This window comes from Lissotriton helveticus, chromosome 11, assembly GCF_964261635.1.
Source record: "Lissotriton helveticus chromosome 11, aLisHel1.1, whole genome shotgun sequence".
NCBI classification, from domain to species: Eukaryota; Metazoa; Chordata; class Amphibia; order Caudata; family Salamandridae; genus Lissotriton; species Lissotriton helveticus.
The window spans coordinates 791744781-791770735 of record NC_136072.1 but is presented as its reverse complement, the minus strand read 5'-3'; the positions used below and the strand labels follow the sequence as shown (position 1 = coordinate 791770735).

The window sequence follows — 25955 nt, the reverse complement described above, 5'->3', positions numbered from 1 at the left end:
GTGCATCACACAAAGAAGGTTCCCTAAAGGAAGCGCTTAAACAACTCGAGGGGCAAGATGGCAGCCGTGCTGATGGCCGTGTGAGTGTGTGTTTTCTCCTCCTCCGCAGTAAAGGACGCCAGGAATCTGCTTACCCGTTTCTTTCGTTTCGGCTGTGGCGGACCTGAGGTTCCCCGGGTGTGGAGGTTTCCGGTGCGGTTCTTAATCCGCTGGTGGTCCGTTCGCCCGCCGTAAGCTCTCCCCTGCTGTTTCGGCTGACTCCGAGTAGTGTGGAGCTCTGGGCGGTCCTTCCAGTCCGGTGGCTGCTGGTGGTGTTCGGGGGTCACGAGGGGCCAAAGAGCGGCGAGCAGAGAGTAGTAGTTTGGCGCAGTTTGCAGCGTTTACGGAGCAGAGTGGAGCGGTGTAATTTAACTTTATAGACAGTGTTGATAGCGCTGGTGACGGTTGAAAACTTACTGCAGATACTTTGCAGATACTTTGTAGCCGGCATAGTACCAGGTGGATACATTATGGCCCCTAAAGGAAGAGGCACGAAGGAACCAGGAGTGAACAGTAATGCGAACAATGTGATCAGTAATGCTGCAAACATTGTCAATGCCCCGAATCTTGCTGACCTCACGATCACGCCAGCATGTGCTGGAGCTGTGACCCCGTCTGCGCCTACACAGAGTGTACCGGTTGCTACTACGTCTGCTAAGGCTATTCAAGGTGAGCCAAACGTGTACGTGAATGGAAGCGAAAAAGGCTCTAAAGCCCCTACAGTTCACGCAATATTCATAAAGAAGGGTGTTGGACCTGGCCCTTTTGGCAGGTTCACCCCGAAACTTTTTTGCTTTTTCCTAGCCTGTTTCTGGAACCTGGTGTTGATAGTTTTAGGCCTTTGCGCACTTTTTCACTGTGGTACAGTGTGAAGTGCGTGTGCTCTCTGTGTATGTGTGGTGAGTGACCTGCCGTCCCATAGGAATGAATGGGGAATATGGATGCCCATGGTAGTTCCTGATGTGTGGGGAGTGCAGGGTCGAGTTTGATATGTGCGAACTCGTGAGATTGAATGCTGCGAAATGGTGTATGCGGCATGATTGTGTCTAGTCTAGAAATGCCACTTTTAGAAGTTGGCATATTTGTGTAGTGAGTCTGCTGGCACGTGATTGGCTGGTGAGCCTGGCCCAGGAGTGCCTGGGCCTGCTTGTGGATTGACTGTCTGGTTTGAGTGTGACAGGGGCTGCAGAGCCCCCAGGAGGTTGTCTGAGTCAGCCCGTGGATGAAAGGCAGCATCTGCTGCCAAGGAAGTGGGTGGAGATAGCACCTGAGAGTGAATGAGGCTGTGCCTGCCTGCCACAATGCTGGCTCCACCTCCCCGCTGGGCGACTGTCACCTCTGTCCCTGATACTGAAAGGAAGTCCCTATAACCAGTTCTAGCTGGTTCTCAAACTGCCTTCACAAAGACTTCAAAGAATTTTCTGTGTATAAGAAGGGGCTGTGTCCCCTTCCAAGATGTTCTTGTTTTGGACTTGAATCTGCCAGGGGCGTGCTGCTGCTTGGGCCCAGGGGAATCCCTGGGCTCTGCCCAGCCCCTGGACCCCTGAAGGACTTTGTGGAAGACTTCTGGGACACTAGCGCCTGAGGAGCGCTTTACTTGTACTTTTGCTTTTAATGGTGACCTTTGGCTGCCTATAGCGCTGGGAGCGCTTTATTTTCCCCTTTTAGCGCTTAGGAGCACTTTGTTTTACTTCTCGCGCTGAGAGCGCTTCGTTTGTCAAGCCGGTGCCCACCCGGCATTTGCCCAGGATTGAGGAGCCTATCGAGTGCCCACCTCGATTTATTGATGATTCTTGGTTAAAGAAGCCGGTGCCCACCCGGCATTTGCTTCCAATTCACCGCCGCTGCCCGGGGCTTGAAATGGCTGAGAAACCGAAGGAGCAGAGCCCTGATTGGCCGGAAGCGTCAAGCCCCCCCAGCAACGCCGCGCTGGGATTGGTTCCCGGGCCATCGCGTCATCGGGAAAGCCGCGCTGTGAGTGGCTGCAGTCCCGGTGTCACTGGAGGCTCGCCTGCGGAGCAGGGCAACGATTGGAGGCGGCACGAAGGAAGAAGGCTGATGGTGCTGACGGGGCTCCCGTGAGGAGGAGGGAGCCCCGGGAGGAGAGGAGGAAGTGTGGCCTGATGCTGGGGCTCCCGTGTGCGGAGGGAGCCCCAGCGAGAGAGAGGAGTCTGGCGCGAGGCTCCCCGAAGGAGAGCCCCGAGTGAGGACAGCCGCCGATCGTCTGACCGACTGGTGAGTGCGGCAGGAGAAAGGGAGGGGCGCCGGGACACATTGTCGGTGTCCGCACCCCCACCCCAGTAGCGCGAGCTCGCGCTCCTTGTCAGTGTGAAGCCACGAGGGCTTCAAGGGCGGCCCCGGTTGGCAGTGGGTCGCCCCAACGTGTGTAGAGCCCTGAGAGGCTCAGGGCCCAGATTGTGTTTAGAGCCACGGAGGCTCTAGGGGGCACATCATTATTTAGAGCCCAGTGAGGCTCTTGAGGGCAGTTGCATTTACGAGCCCAGCGATGCTCGAGGGGCCATGGTTTGCAGAGCCTGAGGGCTCCATGGGCTATAATTGTTTTTTAAGAGTCTGTGAGGCTCTTGGGGGACACAAGTGTTATGCCAGAGCCTGTGTGGCTCCAACGTGAGTAGAGTGTTTCCAGAGCCTGTGTGGCTCCAACAGTGGTGCAGTTTGCGCCTAAGGGTCAGTGAGGGCCCTGTCGCAGTTTTGATGATTCCCAGCTGCCCAGCAATTAGTGGGCAGCTGCACCGTTTAGGTATTGGGATTTTCCACAGGTGCCCAGCAAGTAGTGGGCACCTGCACCGTTTAGGCCCCTGACATTGAGACACAGGGCGTCTTAGCCCCAACAAGGCCAGTTGGCCTAGGGACTGCCACAGGTGGTGGCTAATGTAGGTTTTGCGCAATTGTATGGTTATTGCACCTCTGAATGTGATTTCTTACATCATGTGTTATTCCTGCACCTCTGAATGTTTTTAGACATCATGTGATTTTGCGCTATTGTACTGTTCTAGTACCTCTGAATGTATTTTTATTGCATCATGTGCTTTGTTCTTAACACCGCTGAATGTGTAGGTTTATGCATCATGTGTTTCCCTTTACTACTCCTCTGAATGTATATTTATGCATCATGGGTAATGTGTTCTTTCCTAGACCCCTAAATGCTGTGTGATACTTAGGTGGTTGTTCTTTTTAGTACAGGTGGTCCTAGTGAGGTCCTGGTCCCCTGCGTGACATTCTCCTAAGGTGGTTAGGGTTGCGTAGGTGGTACTTACCTGTTACCAGTAGATACTGGTTGTGATTTATAACGGTTATTTTGTTTTATATCTTATTTTCTATGATCTACAAAGTACTATTTCTAAATGTGTTGATTCTGACATTGACCCATGTGGCCCTGTCTTGTAAATAATCCCTTATGAATATTGCCCGTGCCAGTTGGCACAATGTACATGTGTGATTTTTATCTGATGTGTTTTGACAATACAAAAGTTATTTTCATATAACCTTGTGTGGAGTTCCTTTTGTGGTGTGCCTAGGATGTTGTTGCTGTTGTGTGCTGGCGCAAATGCTTTACATATCGCCTCCGAGTTTAGCCTCCCTGCTCGTGCCAAGCTACCAAGGGGGTGAGCAGGGGTTATCTTGGCGTGTGACTCCCTCGCCCTGACTAGAATGGTGGTTTCTGCCTGGCTTTGGCGTCAGCCTTAGCCTACCAGAAATAGCCAGTTCTAACATTGTTGGTCAGCGGTGCGGATTTGGACTTGTTTTAGCGCAGTGCCACAGCGACAACTGGCTACATTACAAAACTCTGCATTTTTCAGATAGTCACATGTTTGGGATTATTGTTTTTGATTTTGTTTTTCCTCAAGAGTGTCATTTTCAGATGGTGTTCCTGCGCTTTATGTTTAGTGGCAGATGAGAGAAAATGACAGGGCGGGATGCCAGTAGAGGGGGAGGTTCCCATAGATTAGGAATCCCTTGCTGGGTCCAGTGGCCAATCCAGTTCCTGTCCCTGTGTGGGTAGATGGAAGAAAGGGAGTGTGGAGGAGAAATGGCTTGCTTGTAAGGGTGGTTATCCCCTGAGTGTAGTGTGTGTCTGGATTCCCCAGTATGGTAGGATCCAGTGGTGGCAGCTTAAATGTGTCCAGTGTGTGAAGCCCCATTCCCAGTTCCCAGAGTATGGTGCCTGGTGCTCAGTAAGAGGGGTACAGGTTGAGAGTCAGAGGCAGTGAGTAACTGTCTCACCAGTCTGGAGGGGGAGTGTGTGGATGAGTGGAGTGAGTTTTTTTAAGGAGCTTGCACGTGAGGTGGATGTCTGGCGGTGTGCTAGATGTCTTGCAGAGGCATTAGGGAGTGATTCTAAAAGTAGTGGCTTGTGTATCTGATGATCCGGTGTAGGTGGAGAGGTTCATGTGTAGCCCAGCTAGGTCCCAGTAGGATGGTAGGGGTGTAGGGGCTCGCGTCCTGTCTCAGTGGAGGCGGAGTGAGTGTGGGACGGTGTGTCCCACATTGGCCCGAAACCCTGTCTCAGGGCCTGGAGGGTTCCCTAAGGGAGCGCCAGGTCAGGGGCCTAGGCTGTACTTACAGGTCATTTGAAGAGGATCTTCCTGTGTCTAGAGGACGGGGAGTGTCTGTAACCAGAACTCCGGCGGTCCTGGTGTTTGGCTTCCCGAGGTACCGCTCCAAGGTGGAAGGGTGCAGAACTCTGGAAGGGGGTGCAGAGGGACGGTGTCCTTACTTCTGACCCCGGTGCAACCTTAGGGTTTAGATCCTAGGTTGGGAGATTAGGAAGCTTCCAGGTCAAGAGGAATCTCTACCAAAGTGGATCAGCTGAAGAGACTGAGGGGGCTGCCCTTGCTGTGTGTTCTGGGGCCCACCTGCAGTTTGTTGTTTCCACTAAGGTAGAGGAAAGGGGATTTTGCTGTGTGCTGTGTCCCCCCACCTGCTTGAAGAGGGACTGTGCTGTGTGCTTTGTACCTCAGAAGTGGAATAGTTTCCAGGTGGTAGACCAGTGATGGAGTGAGGTCCTGATCTGGTAGGAGAATTGTGTTCTGGTGAGTGCTTCTCTGTGAGGGGGCGGGAACCCAGAAGTAGAGGTAGGGTGGGGCATGCTTGCCCGTGACCTCTGGTCAGCCTGAGGGGGTGGTCCCTGGGTTGAAGGATCAGTGGTAGTTGTAGCTACACTGAGAGGGAGAGTGGAGAGTGGCTATTGTGTGCCAGGCGTTACTGCCCCCCACTCTGTGAAGTGGTCAGAGAGTTATGGTTTGAGAGAAATCTATGTGGGTTCAGAGTGGCGAAAAAACTGGAAGGTGTCCATGCCGTGCGGGCCCGTGTCCGTGTTTTGTCGCCCAAAGCAAGGAAGCCCATCAGTGGAGTGATTGGTCTACCCTGCGTTTTGGCTGGAAGGGGGTTGTGTTGGACCTGGCCCTTTTGGCAGGTTCACCCCGAAACTTTTTTGCTTTTTCCTAGCCTGTTTCTGGAACCTGGTGTTGATGATTTTAGGCCTTTGTACACTTTTTCACTGTGGTACAGTGTAAAGTGCGTGTGCTCTCTGTGTATGTGTGGTGAGTGACCTGCCCTCCCATAGGAATGAATGGGGAATATGTATGCCCATGGTAGTTCCTGATGTGTGGGGAGTGCAGTGTCGAGTTTGATATGTGCGAACTCGTGAGATTGAATGCTGCGAAATGGTGTATGCGGCATGGTTGTGTCTAGTCTAGAAATGCCACTTTTAGAAGTTGGCATATTTGTGTAGTGAGTCTGCTGGCACGTGATTGGCTGGTGAGCCAGGCCCAGGAGTGCCTGGGCCTGCTTGTGGATTGACTGTCTGGTTTGAGTGTGACAGGGGCTGCAGAGCCCCCAGGAGGTTGTCTGAGTCAGCCCGTGGATGAAAGGCAGCATCTGCTGCCAAGGAAGTGAGTGGAGATAGCACCTGAGAGTGAATGAGGCTGTGCCTGCCTGCCACAATGCTGGCTCCACCTCCCCGCTGGGCGGCTGTCACCTCTGTCCCTGATACTGAAAGGAAGTCCCTATAACCAGTTCTAGCTGGTTCTCACACTGCCTACACAAAGACTTCAAAGACTTTTCTGTGTATAAGAAGGGGCTGTGTCCCCTTCCAAGATGTTCTTGTTTTGGACTTGAATCTGCCAGGGGCGTGCTGCTGCTTGGGCCCAGGGGAATCCCTGGGCTCTGCCCAGCCCCTGGACCCCTGAAGGACTTTGCGGAAGACTTCTGGGACACTAGCGCCTGAGGAGCGCTTTACTTGTACTTTTGCTTTTAATGGTGACCTTTGGCTGCCTATAGCGCAGGGAGCGCTTTATTTTCCCCTTTTAGCGCTTAGGAGCGCTTTGTTTTACTTCTAGCGCTGAGAGCGCTTCGTTTGTCAAGCCGGTGCCCACCCGGCATTTGCCCAGGATTGAGGAGCCTATCGAGTGCCCACCTCCATTTATTGATGATTCTTGGTTAAAGAAACCAGTGCCCACCCGGCATTTGCTTCCAATTCACCGCCGCTGCCCGGGGCTTGAAATGGCCGAGAAACCGAAGGAGCAGAGCCCTGATTGGCCGGAAGCATCAAGCCCCCTCAGCAACGCCGCGCTGGGATTGGTTCCCAGGCCGTCGCGTCATCGGGAAAGCCGCGCTGTGAGTGGCTGCAGTCCCGGTGTCACTGGGGGCTCGCCTGCGGAGCTGGGCAACGATTGGAGGCGGCACGAAGGAAGAAGGCTGATGGTGCTGACGGGGCTCCCGTGAGGAGGAGGGAGCCCCGGGAGGAGAGGAGGAAGTGTGGCCTGATGCAGGGGCTCCCTGTGCGGAGGGAGCCCCGGCGAGAGAAAGGAGTCCGGCGCGAGGCTCCCCGAATGGAGGGAGAGCCCCGAGTGAGGAGAGCCGCCGATCGTCTGACCGACCGGTGAGTGGGGCAGGAGAAAGGGAGGGGCGCGGGGACACATTTTCGGTGTCCGCCCCCCCCCCCCCAGTAGCGCGAGCTCGCGCTCCTTGTCAGTGTGAAGCCACGAGGGCTTCAAGGGCGGCCCCGGTTGGCAGTGGGTCGCCCCAACGTGTGTAGAGCCCTGAGAGGCTCAGGGCCCAGATTGTGTTTAGAGCCACGGAGGCTCTAGGGGGCACATCATTATTTAGAGCCCAGTGAGGCTCTTGAGGGCAGTTGCATTTACGAGCCCAGCGAGGCTCGAGGGGCCATGGTTTGCAGAGCCTGAGGGCTCCATGGGCCATAATTGTTTTTTAAGAGTCTGTGAGGCTCTTGGGGGGCACAAGTGTTATGCCAGAGCCTGTGTGGCTCCAACGTGAGTAGAGTGTTTCCAGAGCCTGTGTGGCTCCAACAGTGGCGCAGTTTGCGCCTAAGGGTCAGTGAGGGCCCTGTCGCAGTTTTGATGATTCCCAGCTGCCCAGCAATTAGTGGGCAGCTGCACCGTTTAGGTCTTGGGATTTTCCACAGGTGCCCAGCAAGTAGTGGGCACCTGCACCGTTTAGGCCCCTGACATTGAGACACAGGGCGTCTTAGCCCCAACAAGGCCAGTTGGCCTAGGGACTGCCACAGGTGGTGGCTTATGTAGGTTTTGCGCAATTGTATGGTTATTGCACCTCTGAATGTGATTTCTTACATCATGTGTTATTCCTGCACCTCTGAATGTTTTTAGACATCATGTGATTTTTGCTCTATTGTACAGTTCTAGTACCTCTGAATGTATTTTTATTGCATCATGTGCTTTGTTCTTAACACCGCTGAATGTGTAGGTTTATTCATCATGTGTTTGCCTTTACTACTCCTCTGAATGTATATTTATGCATCATGGGTAATGTGTTCTTTCCTAGACCCCTAAATGCTGTGTGATACTTAGGTGGTTGTTCTTTTTAGTACAGGTGGTCCTAGTGAGGTCCTGGTCCCCTGCGTGACATTCTCCTAAGGTGGTTAGGGTTGCGTAGGTGGTACTGATACTGGTTGTGATTTATAACGGTTATTTTGTTTTATATCTTATTTTCTATGATCTACAAAGTACTATTTCTAAATGTGTTGATTCTGACAGTGACCCATGTGGCCCTGTCTTGTAAATAATCCCTTATGAATATTGCCCGTGCCAGTTGGCACAATGTACATGTGTGATTTTTATCTGATGTGTTTTGACAATACAAAAGTTATTTTCATATAACCTTGTGTGGAGTTCCTTTTGTGGTGTGCCTAGGATGTTGTTGCTGTTGTGTGCTGGCGCAAATGCTTTACACATCGCCTCCGAGTTTAGCCTCCCTGCTCGTGCCAAGCTACCAAGGGGGTGAGCAGGGGTTATCTTGGCGTGTGACTCCCTCGCCCTGACTAGAATGGTGGTTTCTGCCTGGCTTTGGCGTCAGCCTTAGCCTACCAGAAATAGCCAGTTCTAACAAAGGGTAACACTGCTAATGCGAAAACTAACATTGTGATAACAGCAAGTGGCAGCTCTGATACCATTGACATTACTGACACTACTGTAAATATCAATGGTTCAGCTCCTTCTGTGTGCATCACCAATGTAGCGGCTGAGGTGAATAAAGCTCAGCGAGTGTTAAATGAAGATCTGGGTGACTCGGAGTCCGCGATTTCAGAGGGCAAGTTTTATTCTTTGACAGACCTCTCAGTGGTTTCTGAGGATGATGGTAATAGCTTGCCAGGAGAATGGGGAGATGAAGACGAACTTATGGGGGTAGATGACGGTGATATAGAGCAGTCGCCTATTCAGATTCAGGGTCTGGTTGACGATCAAGAGACTGTTAGACGGAATTTAGAGGCAGAGAGTTCGACACAAGTGATGTCTCCCCTTGTTCAACCCACCTGGGAAAGTGGAGCAAGTGGGGAGCAAGAACAAGATCACAACCAGGATTTGGTGGAGGAGGAAGGAGACGGGGTTACTCTTTATATTATCTATAAGAGTATTATGGCACATCGTGCAGAGACCAAAGTCGAAAGTAGTCGCACCCAGGGGGCAGTTCGGAAGCTCCAAAACACGATGCGGCGAATGGTCAAATCTATCAATGAATTGACCACGAGAGTTACTGAAACAGAGGAGTGCATTTCAAGCGCAGAGGACTCATTGATAAAACAACAAGCGGCTATAGAGACTCTGCAGTCAACGAGATCAGATGTAGAATGGAAGTTGACGGACTTAGAAAATCGCGCAAGGCGCAATAATTTACGCGTTTTAGGCATACCCGAAATGAGAGAAGGGAAACATGCTCGTAAATTCATTATTGAGGTCTTCACAGAAGCCTTTCCTGCGCTAAGTGAATGGCAGTGGGAAAGCAGGGTCATCAGGGCACATCGATTCCCGTTTACCCAGCGAAAAACTCATGGAGATTCTAATCCAGCAGGGGGATCTAAAGCACAGCCACGAGCGATACTGATATGCCTTAACAATTTTATTCTGAGAGAGGCATTATACGACTTAGCACACCCGGACAGGCGTCGCACAGGCAGCGGATGTGAATTTTTTGTCTTTCCGGACTTTTGCCCTACAACTGTGAGGCTAAGATGGCAATTCCGACAACTGATCTCGCCGTTTCAAGTGAAGGGGGCACAAGTATTCCTTCTAAATCCGGCGAAGCTGAAGTGATTTATAAGGGACAGTTCAAATACTTTACTTCAGAGACTCAGGCACAAGCATATTTGAAGTCCATGGCCATCAATACTTGAATTTTCAATGAAAAAAAAAAATCTCTAAAATGCTTCACAGGGTGTGAGTTCGGTACTACAAAGAACTCAGCTCACTGTGGTCAATTTATTTTCAATTTTTTTCCTTCCTTGATCTTTTTTTTTAATTAATAGATGACCTCAGCCTAATTCAGTAACACAAATGAAGATTGTTATAGAACTTTATGAACTCTGTTTATGTGTATAATAATGGGATCACTTATAACTGAAACAATCAGATAGGCTTGTTAAGATATTTTGTTTTCCTTTCCTTTTTACTAGTTTCAGGATATTGACTAAAGGTTTAAATGCAATAGAGATGCTTTTTTTTAGCCTGACATTTAATAAGGAACGCTGATTAATACAGTGGCCTCGGATTGGTTAGAATTAGTTTACTTTATTTGTTATTTCTGAGGAAAGACATGGCAAAAGCATTAAAAAAGGGTGGCGGTCTGGTGGACTTTCTGTGGAGGGGGGCACTCGCACCCTCGCATCACCGAGGACTATGTCCTTACGCCCTGTTGTGGGTGGTAGGGGAGGGGAGGGTGGAAGGGAGGGTGGGGTCTGCTGGGGGCAGGGTGGGTGATGGGGGGTTAAACATAAAAAGAGTTCATGAGCACATTTTTTTTCTTTGTTGTATTTGTTTGTGTGGTATGCAAGGCAGTGGTGGAATGGCTAGCTGTTTTTTTGTTGAGATTATGGAATGGCAGCTAGAATGTTAAGATTAGGTACATTGAACGTCAGGGGTCTTAATGCCATAAATAAAAGGCAACGTTTCGCCAGGGAACTGCAGTGGCTCTGTTGTGATATCATCTGTCTCCAAGAGACGCATGTAGCTTGGACTAAGCGGAAGTTTTTGACTGAACTTGGGTACAATGTTTTAGTATGCACCAAGCAAACTTGTACGGCTTGTGGGGTTGCCATATTAGCTAAAAAGCATGTCATCAGCATGGGCCGTGTTCTGGAGGACAGTGGTGGCAGATGGGTAATTATAGAATGTATTATAGGCTCTTTCAAATGCACGTTATGCTCCATTTATGGCTCTAATCTTGATGAGTCAGCTGTTTTAGACCACCTTAATGTTGAGTTAGCAACTTGACCCACCCCAGTAATAATTTGTGGGGACCTGAATATTAATCTTCAACCAGATTCATTAGGCAATGATGACTATGTGTATGTTGGAAGGAAACCAAAAGTATATAGGTCACTACAAGCACTTCTCACCTCACATGGTCTGGTCGATGCTTGGTCCTATCTTAGGGGTGGTAACCCCGGCTATACTTTCTTCTCGGCACCTCACCAGAAACTGGTGCGGCTGGATTACTTTTTTGCATCACAATGTATACTTTCTGGTGTACAAATGCAAGTTTATCCGTGAGCCACGTCTGACCATGGCCCTGTTATCCTCTCTATTAAGTCAAGTTCCCCTGTTAGTAAGCCCCAGGAATTTACGTTTGACCACACGCTGCTGTTGGATATAAATTTCCAGGAGTATATGATCGATTGGGTAGTAGAGTTCTTCAATCATAATAGAGGGAGCACAGAGATGGGGATAGTGTGGGACACGTTCAAAGCTGCTTTAAGGGGGGAGGTTCTAAGTTATGGGTTATACGCACAAAAGCAATTACGTGCTCAGCTGCAGGAGTTATACAGCGACCTAGGAGAGGCCGAAGAGCGGTTGGTGCAGGATATACGCTCAAGTAGAGATACCCAAGGCTCGGCAGCGAAGGTGGCTAGATGTAAGGCAAAGGTAAACTATCAATGGAGCAAAGAGGCGGCAAAAACCTATACTATTAGATGACAGCTTCTTTATGAGTATGGGGAGGCAAGTGGCAGGTGCTTGGCCCAGAAAATGAGAACGAGGGAAGCCGCGCAAAGAATCAATAGTATCAAGGATATAGTTGGGCAAGTGGTAGAGAGTGAAATGGAAATAGTGGAAGTTTTCAGACAGTTCTATACTCGACTATATACCAGAGAAGATTATGATAGCAGTAAAGCCGCATCTTTGCTGGGTCAATTTTGTGGGCAATATTTGGACAGTGAAAATGCAGCTAAGCTAGAGGCCCCAATATCGATGTCTGAACTTGAAGCGGCAATTAAAGGACTCCCAGCAGGAAAGGCAGCGGGTCCCGACAAGCTTCCGTTAGAGATGTACAAATGTTTTTTTCAAGCTTTGAAACACGACATGTTAGCTACATTTAGGCTGGCGCAGACCGGATCGTATCCTAAAACGTGGGATGAGGCCAGTATAGTGGTTTTTAGAAAAAAGGGAAAACCTGCAGATCAACCAGCCTCATACCCGCCTATATCATTGTTAAATACTGATGGAAAAATGTATTCGAAAATATTGGCGGCAAGGCTTTCAGGCGTGATATCTCTGCTGGTCTCTTTACATCAGCATAGGTTTATTCCCAAACGAAGACCAACCGATCACGTTAATCGGGTTATTGCTTTATTAGGATATGCAAACGGTTTGGAAGTACCACTGAGCCTCATACTACTGGATGCCGAGAAGGCTTTCGACCAAGTGTCATGGGCTTTCCTATGGGATATGATGAAGTCTCGAGGGTTTGGTCCAAAATATATAAAATCTATACAGACGTTGTATCAACAGCCAAGTGCACGGATCTATGTAATGGGGCTGCAATCGGCATTGGTTTCAATACAAAGGGGGACAAGGCAAGGTTGCCCGTGTTCCCCTTTGCTATTTGCCCTTTACATCGATCCATTTTTAAAAATTATGGAGAACAACTCTCGGATTCCGCCAGTCATGGTACATCAGCAACAATATCGGGTACTAGCGTATGCCGATGATGTTGCTGTACTCTCTCCAAAGCCTGCTGTGGCGACGCCTGAGATTGAACATTTAGCAGCGGTATATGGCTCGGTATCTGGGTACAAATTAAACACTGCTAAGACTCAGATTCTATGTGTCAATATCAAGTCTTTTTTAGATACTAGGGTTCTTTCAGAGGTCACATATCTAGGGGTGCAGATAAGAGCCCTGGCCTCCGCTACGATACAATCTAACTGGCAGAGATTACTCACTGAGATCCGAAAACAACTGGATCAGTATGAATGCCTTCATCTAACGCTAGTTGGCAGATGTAATACTCTAAAAATGATGGTATTACCCAAGATCCTCTATTTTTATCGGTGTGTACCATTAGAGATCCCCCTTGCTTACATTGCACAATTGCAGTTGATTTGTATGAAATTTGTATGGTCTCGGGGAAAGGAGCGGCGTACAAAAAAATATATGGTTTTGCCAAGGGCTGTAGGAGGGTGGGCGGTACCGGATTTCCTTTTATATTACTATGCTTGCATGCTCCAGCACATGAACATCTTACTTACAGGGGTAGGACCCCTGGAGCCAGCACTACAACCCTCAATATATAGTCTACTTCTTGGTGCGGAAGCTAGGAATTGCCTTTTTCTCCATATGGACTGGAATTATTACAAATGCACCAGATTTAAGGTGGTTGCTGCCGCTTATAAAGTATGGAAGGCAATTAAAAAGATCTATAAAATTGAAAAGGTCTCTAGATATACTCCTTTGATTGCCCCGTTTTTTTATCCTAGTATCTGTTGGGATCGTATAGTGGTGAACTGGCGAACTAAAGGTTTAATTATTTTGGGGGACTTATATACAGGGGACGGTTTAAAATCGTTTAGCGAGTTAAAGGAACGATATCAACTTCCAACTACACATTTTTTTAATATTTGCAATTACTTGATTACTTACTGAAAACTACTGTATGCATGTCACCCAATCCTCTCATTGAGGCCAACAAGAAATGAGCTCGGATTGGGGTATTGTATAATTTAATGTTAGAGGCCATGCCTAATGATTTAGAAGCACAAGGAAGCAAATGGGAAAATAGGCTAGGATGCCATGGAATTCTGCTTGAAAGGTCAATCGAGCTAACTGGACGAGTACTTATGTCCGCCAACTTTGTCACGCAACATTATAAAACCGTATTTTATTTGTACCACACTCCAGATAAAATTTCAAAGTGGGGTGGGGACCCGGATGGGAAATGTTTTAGGTGCAGTACTCAACAGGCGGATGTGATGCATATTTTTGGTACTTGTGTTGAACTGAGGGAATTGTTTAGGTATGTAAATAAGTTTCTTTCTGAGATTCTGCAAATTCATTTTCAGCTTACACTCATGCAGATTTTATTGGGTATAGATTCGGAGTGTGCTCAGGCCGTGTCTATTGATAACACTGGTTATTTGATATTTGTTGCCAGAGCGGTTCTAAGGATATGCATAGCCTCGTGCTGGCTGCAAAGTGATGCCCCTTCATTTGAAGCATGGCGGGCCCGGTTTCTTTTTACCTATAATATTGAACATAGTTTGTATGCGCTGAAAGGAAAGCGGAAAAGGGCACTGGGGCAGCAAATTTGGGGTCCGGTTAGAATATATATGGGTGCAGAAGACTGATTATTTTAGATTTTTCTTGGTACCGTGATATATATTAATATTTTCTGTACTTCTTTATCACCGCTATGATGTTTTTCTACCTTGTATAATTGTATAATGTCTGAAATAGCGGAATTTCTCAGTATTTAAGCTTTTATCCTGTCATTTGTTTTAATTCCTACAATATATTGTTATGTACACTGTTCTTGCAACCCCACAATCGCATGTTGAGAAGCTTAATGTTTGATTATGTGCTCATGATCTATACTTCAATAAAAAAAAAGAAGTTTCCCTGAAGCACTGCAGAGCTCTTATAACCACACTAGTGCAGAGACATTGGTTTGTTATAGGATCTAAATGTATTTTACATCGAACCACACTTCCATATCACAAGAAGAGCCATGTAATGTAGACTGCCACCAACAAAGCAGATCCCCCATAAAGAGAGAGTGGAGGTAATTCTCTCAAATACAAATCAGAGGGAAGGGGTAGAATGGGGTGTTTTGTGACTCCCTACAAAGCAGCAGATTAGGGCTTTGCTAGGGGGGCACGTGGCTTCAGCACTCTTGTGGTGTCTGTGGGTCAGAGACAACAGTGTAAAAGGTTGACTAAGGGAAATCATGGGAACAAGATCAAACATAGGATAGGGCAGCTGTCCCCTGCAGCTACCGACGACCACCCTTACACATGGCATCAGCTGCCTCTCATGTATGGGGCAGAGCAGGATGGCTTCCATTACTCTCTCCTAAATGGGATAAAGTAAGTTAGATTACACTGTCTTCTTGTAGAGGGAGGCAAAGTAGTACGGCAGCTTCTACTGTTCTCTTCATACAAGAGTCTGCCCTGGTGAGTATCATTTTTATTTTATTTATTGTTTATTGTTTTTAGTTAATAAAAACCATCACAATACAAAATACAGTTTAAATACATTTTTTTTCTTTAAAAGGATGTCACTCCATCTCATTAAAAAGTTATATATATTAATACATCAAATAACAGTTATATTCCAATTTTATAAAATATCACCAGAGCGAGGTTATAAGTACTTTACAGTATTTCAACAAGTTTGTATGGGGGTAAATAGGGGATATGACAAGCATGATTCTGCTGGTGAGTATCATTTACCCACCAAGGGCAGTCTTGGACCAATTAAACAGATAGCGAGAAGAGCATGGGCACACGCGAAACAGTGTGAAATGCTTAGAGCACACTGACAGTGAAAGGAAGCAGGTCATATACCAAATTAAGAGGAGCCCGAGTACATGGACTGGCAAGCGTGAGGTGCTTGGATCACTTGAACATATGATATGAGGAAGCGTTTTCGAGTAGACTCTGTGACCAGCATTAAGCTCAAGGTAGTGTGAGGGAATTGTATAGCACATGTGTGAGTGGACTGAGTGTAAGAGATCACTGCTGCAAGTTGAATACTCTTGTGAATGCATGCCGTCTGACTACTGAGGCCTCCACAAAAGACAGCCATGCCAGTACTCCGGATTTAGATGGGAGACTTTTTTCCACCAGAAAATGCTATTATGTTTAAAAATCTCTCCACTCTAGTGCAATTTAATATAGGAATTAAGTTATCCCTTTTTTCTCTAAATCTTAGCTGCTGCTAACTGCCACCATGTCCAGAAAAAGGGCCCCAGACTGGCCAGCACTGGAATATCTTCCATTTTGTGGTCCAGTTCCAAGAATGATTTACAGGGGAGTTGGAGGCATGTGTTGGGATTGGAGTGGGGACAGGACTTTGGAGCTAGAGCTCCTAGGGACACACCTCCCTAAGGCCATTCATACCCTTCCACACTGCACAAACCAAACAAATGCATCTATGGCTGCCTCATGTCCTCAGGAGTAACATTGTCAAGCCTCCACATACGAGCTGGAAGCATACCAGGGCCTATTCGACAATAAAGTAATAAATCTGCACCCCTAGTGGTCTGCCAGGGTATGAGTAGAGATTTAGTACATTTGGGAGCCAGTAAATACCATGACCGTTGAACAATGAGCTGCCTTTGCTACACGGGCGGAACAACAAATTCGTCTGAACCACGCATTCCATTTACAACGCAAGTCGTTGCATGGGCATGTGTTGGGTAAAGCTGTGTTATGGGGACTGGAGTTGTAATGGTAAATTATAGTATTCCAAAGTCCAGTATGCCCCCTCCACCCCCCCAAGGCAAGTCGTTGTAACAGTTTGCCTTGTAAATTGAATGCATGGTTCAGACGCATTCGTTGTTCCGCCCGTGTTGTTAAGGAACGCGTGAAAAAGGGAAGCGTGGTTGTGTCATAAAACCACTACATTTTAATATTCACCAACATGCCCATTAATATACCTGAAAAGCTGGACAAGACACAGGTTTCAGTTGTACTACTGGGGATGTCATGTGGCATCTCCCATGGGCGGAATTCTACTTAGAGGAAAACAACACACAAGATGAACAGAGTCTCATGCGCAAATGAACATTTTTGTTTTAACTCCTAATGAAAACATTTTTAACAGTGGAGAAAGCTCTTTTTCTACAACCCCAGCATATCTAAGAGTGTGCCATTCCCCTTTCTGTGTGGGAAGATGTAGTGACACAATAGGACATACCTGGACCCTGCACTCCCAAAAGAAGGCAAATGCACTACTGCATCTTTAAACAACACATGTTTAACAGCACTCCCAAAAGGCGAGGCGATAAAAAAAAAAACAGCGCTCTCTTAAGGCGAGGCAAGAAGACAAATTCAGGTGCATTTAAAGTGACACACATGTTAATTAATTCAATATTTTAGAAAAGAAGGCAAAATATATCAGTTAATGCAGACTCCCAAATATCAAATAGTTCTAGTTTCAAGTGCAAAACCAGAATAAAATGCTGTATATATACATGTAGCAAAGAAACTTAGAAATTATGTACATAAAGTAAGGAACACCTCACCGATCGATAATGCAACATCCTTGCCATCTCAAGCAGGAGAAGCCCTTCGACAGCCCTGCAAGGAGTTTAATCAGGACCCAAGTGCAGTCATTTCCACAGCAGTACGTCTACTCTGTGGTGAGCTTCTAACTGCCCCCGAAGGTCTCCAGCCTTCTTACCTGTACTCAACGTGAGGTGAGGATTCCAGAAACCTCACTCTCAGGCTCCCGTATTTTGACTCCGAGACAGAACTGTACATTCTGTACATTCCCTGAAAGGTACCAAGCACGCATCCCACACAACATGTTCCACTTCACTCTGATTGGTGAGGAGCGAAACACAAGTGAAGAGTAAAAACATGCCCTCCCCACTTTACAGCTACGTGCGAGCACAGAAAATGGAGTCTGTTGCACAAGATTGAATCAGCACAGAAAATTGAGTCAATTATGCCAAATGGAGCCAATGGTCACTATATCGCTCAATGTCAGTACAGAAGAGGGATCTCTAACCATTTTAAGTTGAAATCAGTGTTTCGGAATGCTCCCACAAGCCTATATGTTTGAAGGCGTTACCAGGAATTCCAAGGAAAAGCACGCATTCAAATTTCCACTACTATCCAATAGGGTCGGATTTACAATTGTGGATTTCTCTGCACTTGTGTTGGAGAAATCTAAACAATTAAATTCAATTATGCCGGTCACAAATCTATTTGTGAAACCTTGCAAGCATAAATGGAGGAATGTTTATGGCCAAAAACTCCTCTGTGACTGGACCCCAATGCGTGCAGCAATTTACAGCTCACCAAAGCGTTTACTGTATGAGAAATTATCTAATTGGGTGCCTGTGTTACAGAAGCCAGTACTGTGACACGTGATGACAGTTCAGTGACGTGGCAAGTCTGACTTTCTGAAATTGCAATCACTTGTTACTCTATTAAAAGCGTTTATGGATCAATCATCGCCTTATCAGAACATATTTAATCAATTGTATAAAATAGTACTGCTTCAAAATTCTATCAGCCATACTTACTGTGAACCTCTGCTGTTGCCATCTTTAAAGGTGCATTATGGGTCCTTTCTGATATCAAGCACTGTCTGGACTCAAGGAACATATGTTTTAAACCCCTACCTAAGCTCTGGGGATTTATCCTCATCACCAGGCTCAGGAGACCACCTTAAAAGTCAGTTCTGGGCCACCCCATACTGCCTGCCCAAGCTCTCGACTTCACTATCAAGAGGCTTGAGTGATATCTTATCATAACGTGTACCTCCTGAAGAGGTCTACAAAGAAATTTATTTATTTATTTTTTGCACTTGTAATGCGCACAGATACCCACAAAGGGTTTCCCGGCGCCAGGGCTGAGAGGTCGAAACACAGAGAGCAGCAACTGTCAAGGACCACAATTATTTATTAAAAAGCCAAGTTTTAACGTTTTTCTTAAAGCTGGCAAGGTTATCCTCCTTGCGTAGGGCTAAAGGGAGGGAGTTCCAAAGAACTGGTCCCAGATGGGAGAAGGATTTTCCCCCCACTCGGGCCAGTTTAAATCTGGGAACCACAAAATTTGCTCCATTTAAAGAACGGAGATTACGTACAGGAACGTGGGGCCTAACCAATTTTTGCAGGTACTTTGGTGCGGTCCCTGCCCTGATCTTGAACATGTATGTCAAGGCTTTGAACCGGACCCGGTTCTCAACCCTCAGCCAATGCAGGTCCCTAAGGTGCTTCGAGATCCTTGCTGTCCTAGGGATCTTACACAGCAACCTGGCTGCGGAGTTCTGGACCAGCTGCAGCCGCCTGATCACGGCTAGATTGGAACCCAGGTATAGGATGTTACCGTAGTCAAGCCTAGATGTAATTAGTGCATTGACTACGGTCTTCTGGGTATCCACAGGCAGCATCCAGATGATCTTCCGCAGCCATTTAAGGATCGTGAAGCAAGTACCAGCCACTTTATTAGCCTGCTGCTTCATCGATAGTGAGTCATCGATACACACCCCTAAATTTCTAACCTGGGTAGCCGGGATGGGGAAAGCACCCAAAGATGGCGGCCAATGGATGTCCTGCCACAGATCTCTATTTTTCCCCAGGAGAAGAATCTCCGTCTTCTCCCCGTTGAGCTTCAGCTGGTTCGTTGACATCCAGCTGAAGACTTCCTGAAGACCTAGTTTCAGCACAGAGGGGGATGAAGGCTCTGAGTTGGTAAGGGAAAAGATAATCTGCGAATCATCCGCATAGGTCATAAGTTCTAGACCTACCCGCTCTGCTAGATCGGCGAGGGGGCGGAGATACAGGTTAAAAAATAGCGGACTCAAAATTGAGCCCTGAGGCACGCCATGGGGTGACAGAAAAATGTCCGACTGGGCATGTGAGGACGAGATCTGAAACGTCCGGTTGCTCAAGTAGGATCTAATCCAATCCAGCGCTGTCCCTCCGACACCATCCTCACTCAGCCTGACAAGCAGTCTGTTGTGTGAGATGGTGTCGAAGGCTGCGCTCAGATCAAGCAGGACAAGAGCAACCGTTTGCCCGTCGTCCAAAAGTCCCCTGATCTTCTCCGTGACTCCCAGGAGGGCAGATTCGGTGGAGTGGCCTGCCCTAAAGCCCGACTGGGAAAAATGGAGTAGATTGTTAATCTCCGTGTATGTTGAGAGTACACCATGGATGTGCTTCTCCAAGATTTTTGAGAAGGCAGGCAGCAGGGATATCGGGCGATAGTTGGCCAGTACCTCTGGATCAGCAGCTGGCTTCTTCAACAGAGGGCTGACCATGGCGTGCTTCCAGGACAGATGAATGGAGGCATTTAGTGTCTTGGCAATAGTCCCCAAAGCAACGTCGTCCAACTGGCTCAGAATGTTAATTGGGAGAGGGTCGCATGGAGAGCCCGATTTAATGGAAGTAGCTAAGGATTTCAGGGTGTCCAAGGAGATGGGTGGCCAGGAGTCAAGCCGATTTCCTGATGAGCTTTCTAGGGGAGAAACTTCCCTGTCATCCCTCACCGGGGGATTAATATTGGCAAGAATAGTCTCGATCTTCTCCACAAAATATGTGGCAAGGTCTTGACATTTTTGAGGGGTAAGGGGGCGTGCAGCCGCCATAGAGTTTGCTCCGGCTAATTCTTTAACTGTGTTAAAAAGGGTCCGTGCTTTGTTGGCAGCAGTATTGATGGTCTCTGTTACATAGAATGCTCTGGCTCTAGTACAGGCCGTATGATAGAGATTTCTGGCCTTACGATACGTTTCCTTTTTTAGAGGATCATAATTTTTGCGCCATTTCCTCTCAAGTCCCTTACACTTGGTTTTTTCTAGTTTCAGTTCTTCCGTGTACCAGGGGGCCAGGGGACGATGGACATTCCCTCTACACCTGGTAGCGGGCAGACAGATGTCAACTGCTCTCTCCAACCAAGTGTGGGCTTCCAGCGCATTTATTTCCATGTCAGCACCCAAGACAGGGGGGGATACCTGTAATGCGTTCTGCAACTCGGTCAGATCTAACTTTTTCCAATTTCTCATGTAAATTGGGGGCCGAGCAGAGCCTGGCGACTTGAATTGTCTAAGAGTAATACTGAAAAGCAACAAATAGGGTCAGTTTTTAGCCATTTTAGCTCCTGTATGTTGGAAATAATGGGGTCTAACAGATGCCCAGCTTTGTGGGTGGGGCCCTCATTTCGCAGGAACATATTCAGAGTATTAAAATCCTCCAAAAGGTTGACAGCTATGCTATTAGATTTGTCCTCCAAATGGAGATTTAAATCCCCCAGTATAGTCAAGTTTTGGGCATTCAGAAAGTAAGGCGAAATGAAATTAACCAAATTCGCAGCCCAAACACTACTGTTTGCGGAGGGCGATAAATTAAAAAACCAGAAAACATAAAATTTGGGTTCAGTGAAATTTTAAAAAATGCTGCTTCGCATCCGGGAATATTGACCATTTCAAGGTCACAGTTAAACTCCCTGCTAAAGATCACAGCAATACCCCCCTCCTACCTGTCTTTCTCGGTCTACTCTAATAATGGCATAGTTAGAGGGCACAAGCACAAAGCGAGTATCTACTTTAAAAATAATGTGGGAGCCAGACCAGCTTTGGGCTGGCACCACTGTACGAGACAAATACTGTCGCCATTCCAGGAAAGTCAGGCGCGGGCACTAAATGACGATCGGTGCAAAGTACCCCTTAGTCCTACCAGGTCTGGAAACCCCAGCTACATTTATAACAAAGATTAAGGAGTACTTTGGACTACTCTAGCTTTTTTCGTCATATGCATTTCCTGTTTTAAGTGATTTCTTCTTAGAGAAATAACAGCTTTTACCTTGATGTTAATGGACTCTGTAACCTGAAAATAAATTGCAGCATACCTTTTGGATGCAAAAGCCTTAAATCTCATATCGGTGAACTTCCTCACCACTAGATCCTTGGCAGTACATGTTGCTAAATTACCAGCCATAACTTTAGTGTAACAGCCATGTCAATAACATAGTAGGCAAGAGGAAATCGTGGTTGAGTTCAGTTAAAAATTCCCCTAAAGCTGGGACACAGTGTCAGTTGTGTGATAGGTGCACTTGTCGACCTTGGTGGCTATGTCTGGACCTTGGCTGAATCACCTGATGGAGAATTTTACACCACCTGCTTTATTATAGCGCTGACTGATAATGCGACCATAATATCTGATCTTATCTTCATCTTCGAGAACAGTGAGCATATAAGGACACATTCGATTCTAGAGCAGCGTGCCTACAGTGGCAGCATCTGGGGGCATTTTTACAAAAGAAGTGATCGGGCATGGCGTTAGCCTTGTTGGCTTAATGCCACGCTCCGCCTCTTCTTAAACACAGGGCTGCACCGTATTTACAAGAATGCAGTGCAGCCCTGCATGTCTCCCTGCACTGGCACTAAATTTAGTAGCTTAGCGCCAATGCAGGCACCCTTGCACCATAGTGCAAGGGTGCCTGCATTTAGGGGAAGTATTGTTTATGTGAAGGAAGGGGTCCCTTCCTGCACATAAACCATCTTAAATTGCATTTTGTAACTTCTATATGTGCTGCTTTGTGCAGCACACATAAAAGTTGCAACTCGTCATTTTTTTTAATGATTGTTTTTGTGCAGGAACACCTTCCTGCACATAAACAATCAATGGCGTTTTGCTGTTTCTATGTGTGCTGCACAACACAGCACACTTAGAAACAGCAAAAACGAGGAGAAATAAATAATTTCTCCTCGTTTTGCCAGGGTATTAGCAGGTTTTCCCTGGTCTTAATTTTGGTGCTGCCCCATATTTATGCCACCCTTATAAATATGGGACAGCATCAAAATCAATGGGTATTGCGGTGGAACACCCACCACGGCACCCATTGCCCACCCCTTTCACGGTAAGTATAGCATGAAAGGTTGCCTTATTTACAAGGCAGCTTTAAATGCTGCCTTGTAATAAAGGCGAAGCCCGTTTCGCCACAGGAACATCACTGTGACAGATTGAAAACCTAGATTGTATTGTATTGTATTGTAATTGGATTTATATAGTGCTTACTACCCCTGGTGAGACATTGAAGCCCGCTACTACGGAATCTCTAAAGGATTAGTGTTGAATTAGTATAGTGAAATATGAAAGGAATTTGAGTGGTGGATAGGTTAGTCAGTTATTTGTATTCAGAAGGATAGCGTAGGGAGAGAAGGGGGAAAAAGGTTTGAATGTATATAGCGCTGGTTACTCCTGATGGGGGGCTGAAGCGCTTTTTTTTTGGTGAGTAGCAAGCTACTTCGGAACCCATACGGGATTAGTGGAGAATTAGTATAGTGAAATATGAAAGTAACTTGAGTGGTGGATATTAGTCAGTTATTTGGATTGAGAAGGTGAGTGGAGGGATAGAAGAGGGAAAAAAGGTTTTCATTTATATAGCGCTTGTCACCCCTGATGGGGTGTTGAAGCACTTTCTTGGCGAGTAGCACGAGCATGGAAGAGGGAAACAAGTTTTTTTTAATTTCTTTTTTCTTTTTTTTTTTTAAGAAAAAGGTTTATTTGATTGTAAAAGGCTAGTGTAGGGATAGAAGAGTGAAGGAGTTATACTTTTTGGGGGGAGGTCATAGCACTAGTGGGAGGCTTGGGATGAGTAAAAAGGGATGTGGAGGGGAAGAGTCAGAAGGAAGAGTTTAGAAAGGCTTGTTTTGTGGTATCAGTATAGTAAAAGAGGTGTCAGATGGTGCCAGGAGGGGTAGAGTAGGGGTAGAGTCTAGAAAGGGCTATTTTGAGGATCATAGTAGTGGTATGGGGTTTGAGATGAATGAGAGAGTGGATATTAAGGATATATTGATAGAGGTATAGGGTGAGAAAGAGGGTAGTGCAATGGAAAGAGTAGTACAAAGAGGTTTGAGATGAGTCAGAGAGTTGGGGTAGAAGATATATTGAATGAGGCATAGGGTGAGAAATAGGCTAGTGCATTAGATATGCTGAATTAGAAGAAAGTAATAAATATATAGACCCTTAAGTACATTGAAAGTTTATAGATGCATAAAGGGAGTAAGTATATGTAGATTAAAGATAGTGATAGAGGTATAGGGTGAGAAATAGAGTAGTGCATGCAATATGCTTTTTTGTTGAGGAAAGTAATAAATATATAGATCCAAGTACATGGAAGGTAGATAGATGCATGAAGAAAGTAAGTATAAATAGATTAAAGATGCATTTGATAAATTCTGGTTTTCAAGTGTGTACTAAAACATGTTTTTTTAAAACATAATTTTTCTACATGTATATACAAAGCAATACACATATATAGGTTCAAATCTATAGTACAAATAAATGCTTATATACAGAGAGATATGCTGTATATTTCTGTTTATGTATGGTGCTTATGTGGGGTAGAGCCAATTCTTGAGTAGTTTTCCATTCCTAAATGCAAAAGAGAGGTTGTCCCAACCAAGGGCACACAAACTGTACTTTGCAACTGTGAGGAAGCCATCTACTAACACAAATACCGTATAGCGTGCAAACAAGTATACTCAAAGAGACATACTAATGACACTTACAGGATATTAAGCTACATGCTGGAAGATTCAACAGATCAAAAAGAGGATTGAAAGGATCCAATCTGGTACATCTGACCAGAAAAGAAAAAAACTCACAATTTAGGAAGGAAGGGACAGCCTGCCCAGTGTGAAAGTTAACTAAAAAAAACAAATAGGCAGACTGGTGTTCCATGCTCTGAAGTTGACAACAAGTACATGAATGAACATTTGTAGTTAAATATAAAGGGCTAGCGAGGTGGCTATGTAATAAACATGAATGACCCGCATGCTGTTCGGCCTGTGACGAGGAAGATGGTCCACTTGCTAATAGGCCAAACAGCACGCTGCGTCATCTCTAATAAGCCTGATTCAAGGAGGTAGATACTGTTATCATATGCCTCCTGTTCCTTTCCCTGGTTTTGAAAAGTCAGAATTAATTTTCCATCAATGGAGTAAAATATACAAATAAAATTGAACGCAGCTAACTAGATTGGCATGCAGCTAACTAAATTGCCGAATTTAAACCACTCGGGTACTTTCTATACGTATAAATAAATAAAATAGATTAAGACAAACTGCAAAAGAAGTGTGATTTTGTTAGTTGATAAATGTTTGCTTTCCCATGTCTTGCAGGACCTACTTGGCAATTCCAGCCTCGTCATGGGTGGATGACTTTATCGACTGGCTGAACCCCACATCAGTATGCTGCCGACAACACCTCTTCGGACCGGATAAAGGCCAGTTCTGCCCCTCCACCAGCTGTGAGTCCTTTACCTTACATCTGTGGAAGGTGGTTGGAGGACAGAAAAGCATGTTCGAGAAATGGATAGAGTCCATTCCGGGCATTGCAAATAGAAGGCCCAGTAGGACTTAAGCAGAATCAGACATGAGTAAGGTTTTGTTTTTAATGAACTTTGGAAAAATCTTGAGATTTGCCACTGAAAGACAGAAAAGATTTAATGAAACAGATTTACTGGGTCTTTTAGAGGAAAGCTTATCATCAAAGGGTCCCCCACCCTACCGTGCCTTCCAAAGTGGGTCTGGTATGTGAATGGGGTCTTCGCCAGTTCTGCTGGCATTTCAGTGGTGAGCCTGCCTGCTCATTATTAGTGCCCCAGCTCTGACAGCCCTTCAGAGGGATTGGCATGACGTGGCACCTTCTTCCACATCCTTATATGTCCTCCAGAGGCGAACCTGACATGTGAATGACTGTTTCTACATGCCAGACAACCATTGCGATGAAATGCGCTCACATGGACTGACTCCCCCAGCATTGGATTGCCTCTATCCGCCTTTATATCCACATAACTGCTGGACAGAACCTATCTTGAACCGCTGTTTGTTTTTCTATTTTCCCTTACAGCTTCCCCGAGCTGCATCCGAAAGTGCTTGAAACCTACCACTGGGACCGTTCGACCCAACGTCGCGGAGTTCAACAAATATCTGCCTCTGTTCCTCGGTGACCTGCCCAACTTGAACTGCCCCAAGGGGTAGGTGGGCAGTCTCTTTTAACTCTGGTGAATGGGAAGTTCAAAAGCCTCGATTTAGCAGCCTCTGAGATCACTTTAGGCTTCAACCATTCGCAGTGATTTATGAGTTGAAAATAGGTTTCTGGTCAATCAAAATGTTATTCTCCATACAACTTTACCGTTTTATCAACTGGCTGACTACTAGTGTATTTTAACGATTTACCTTCTTGTTTTGCAGAGGATTGGGAGCCTATGATAGCGCCGTGAGGCTGGCTGGCGACTCCAACTCTACAAATAACAGACATGAAATCATAGGTAAAACCCAAAACAGGCCACACGCTGTCTGTTAATGCAAGTCCGACTGACTCGACCCAAGTCTCACAGGCATTTCACAAGCAAGCCTGACATGTTGTTAACTCTATCCCTAACCTCAAACATCCCTTCCACAAATGCTCAGCCT

The 25955-nt window shown here is 46.4% G+C and overlaps 1 protein-coding gene across 1 annotated transcript in view; it reads left to right on the top strand.

The window, feature by feature from the left end:
* NPC1L1 (NPC1 like intracellular cholesterol transporter 1) overlaps positions 1-25955 on the top strand; it is a 176716-nt gene that overhangs the window by 139319 nt on the left and 11442 nt on the right. The window contains exons 8-10 of the mRNA XM_078665537.1: positions 24660-24787; positions 25390-25516; positions 25734-25810. Of these exons, the coding sequence (XP_078521663.1) occupies positions 24660-24787; positions 25390-25516; positions 25734-25810 (332 nt within the window). The remainder of the gene's footprint in view (positions 1-24659; positions 24788-25389; positions 25517-25733; positions 25811-25955) is intronic.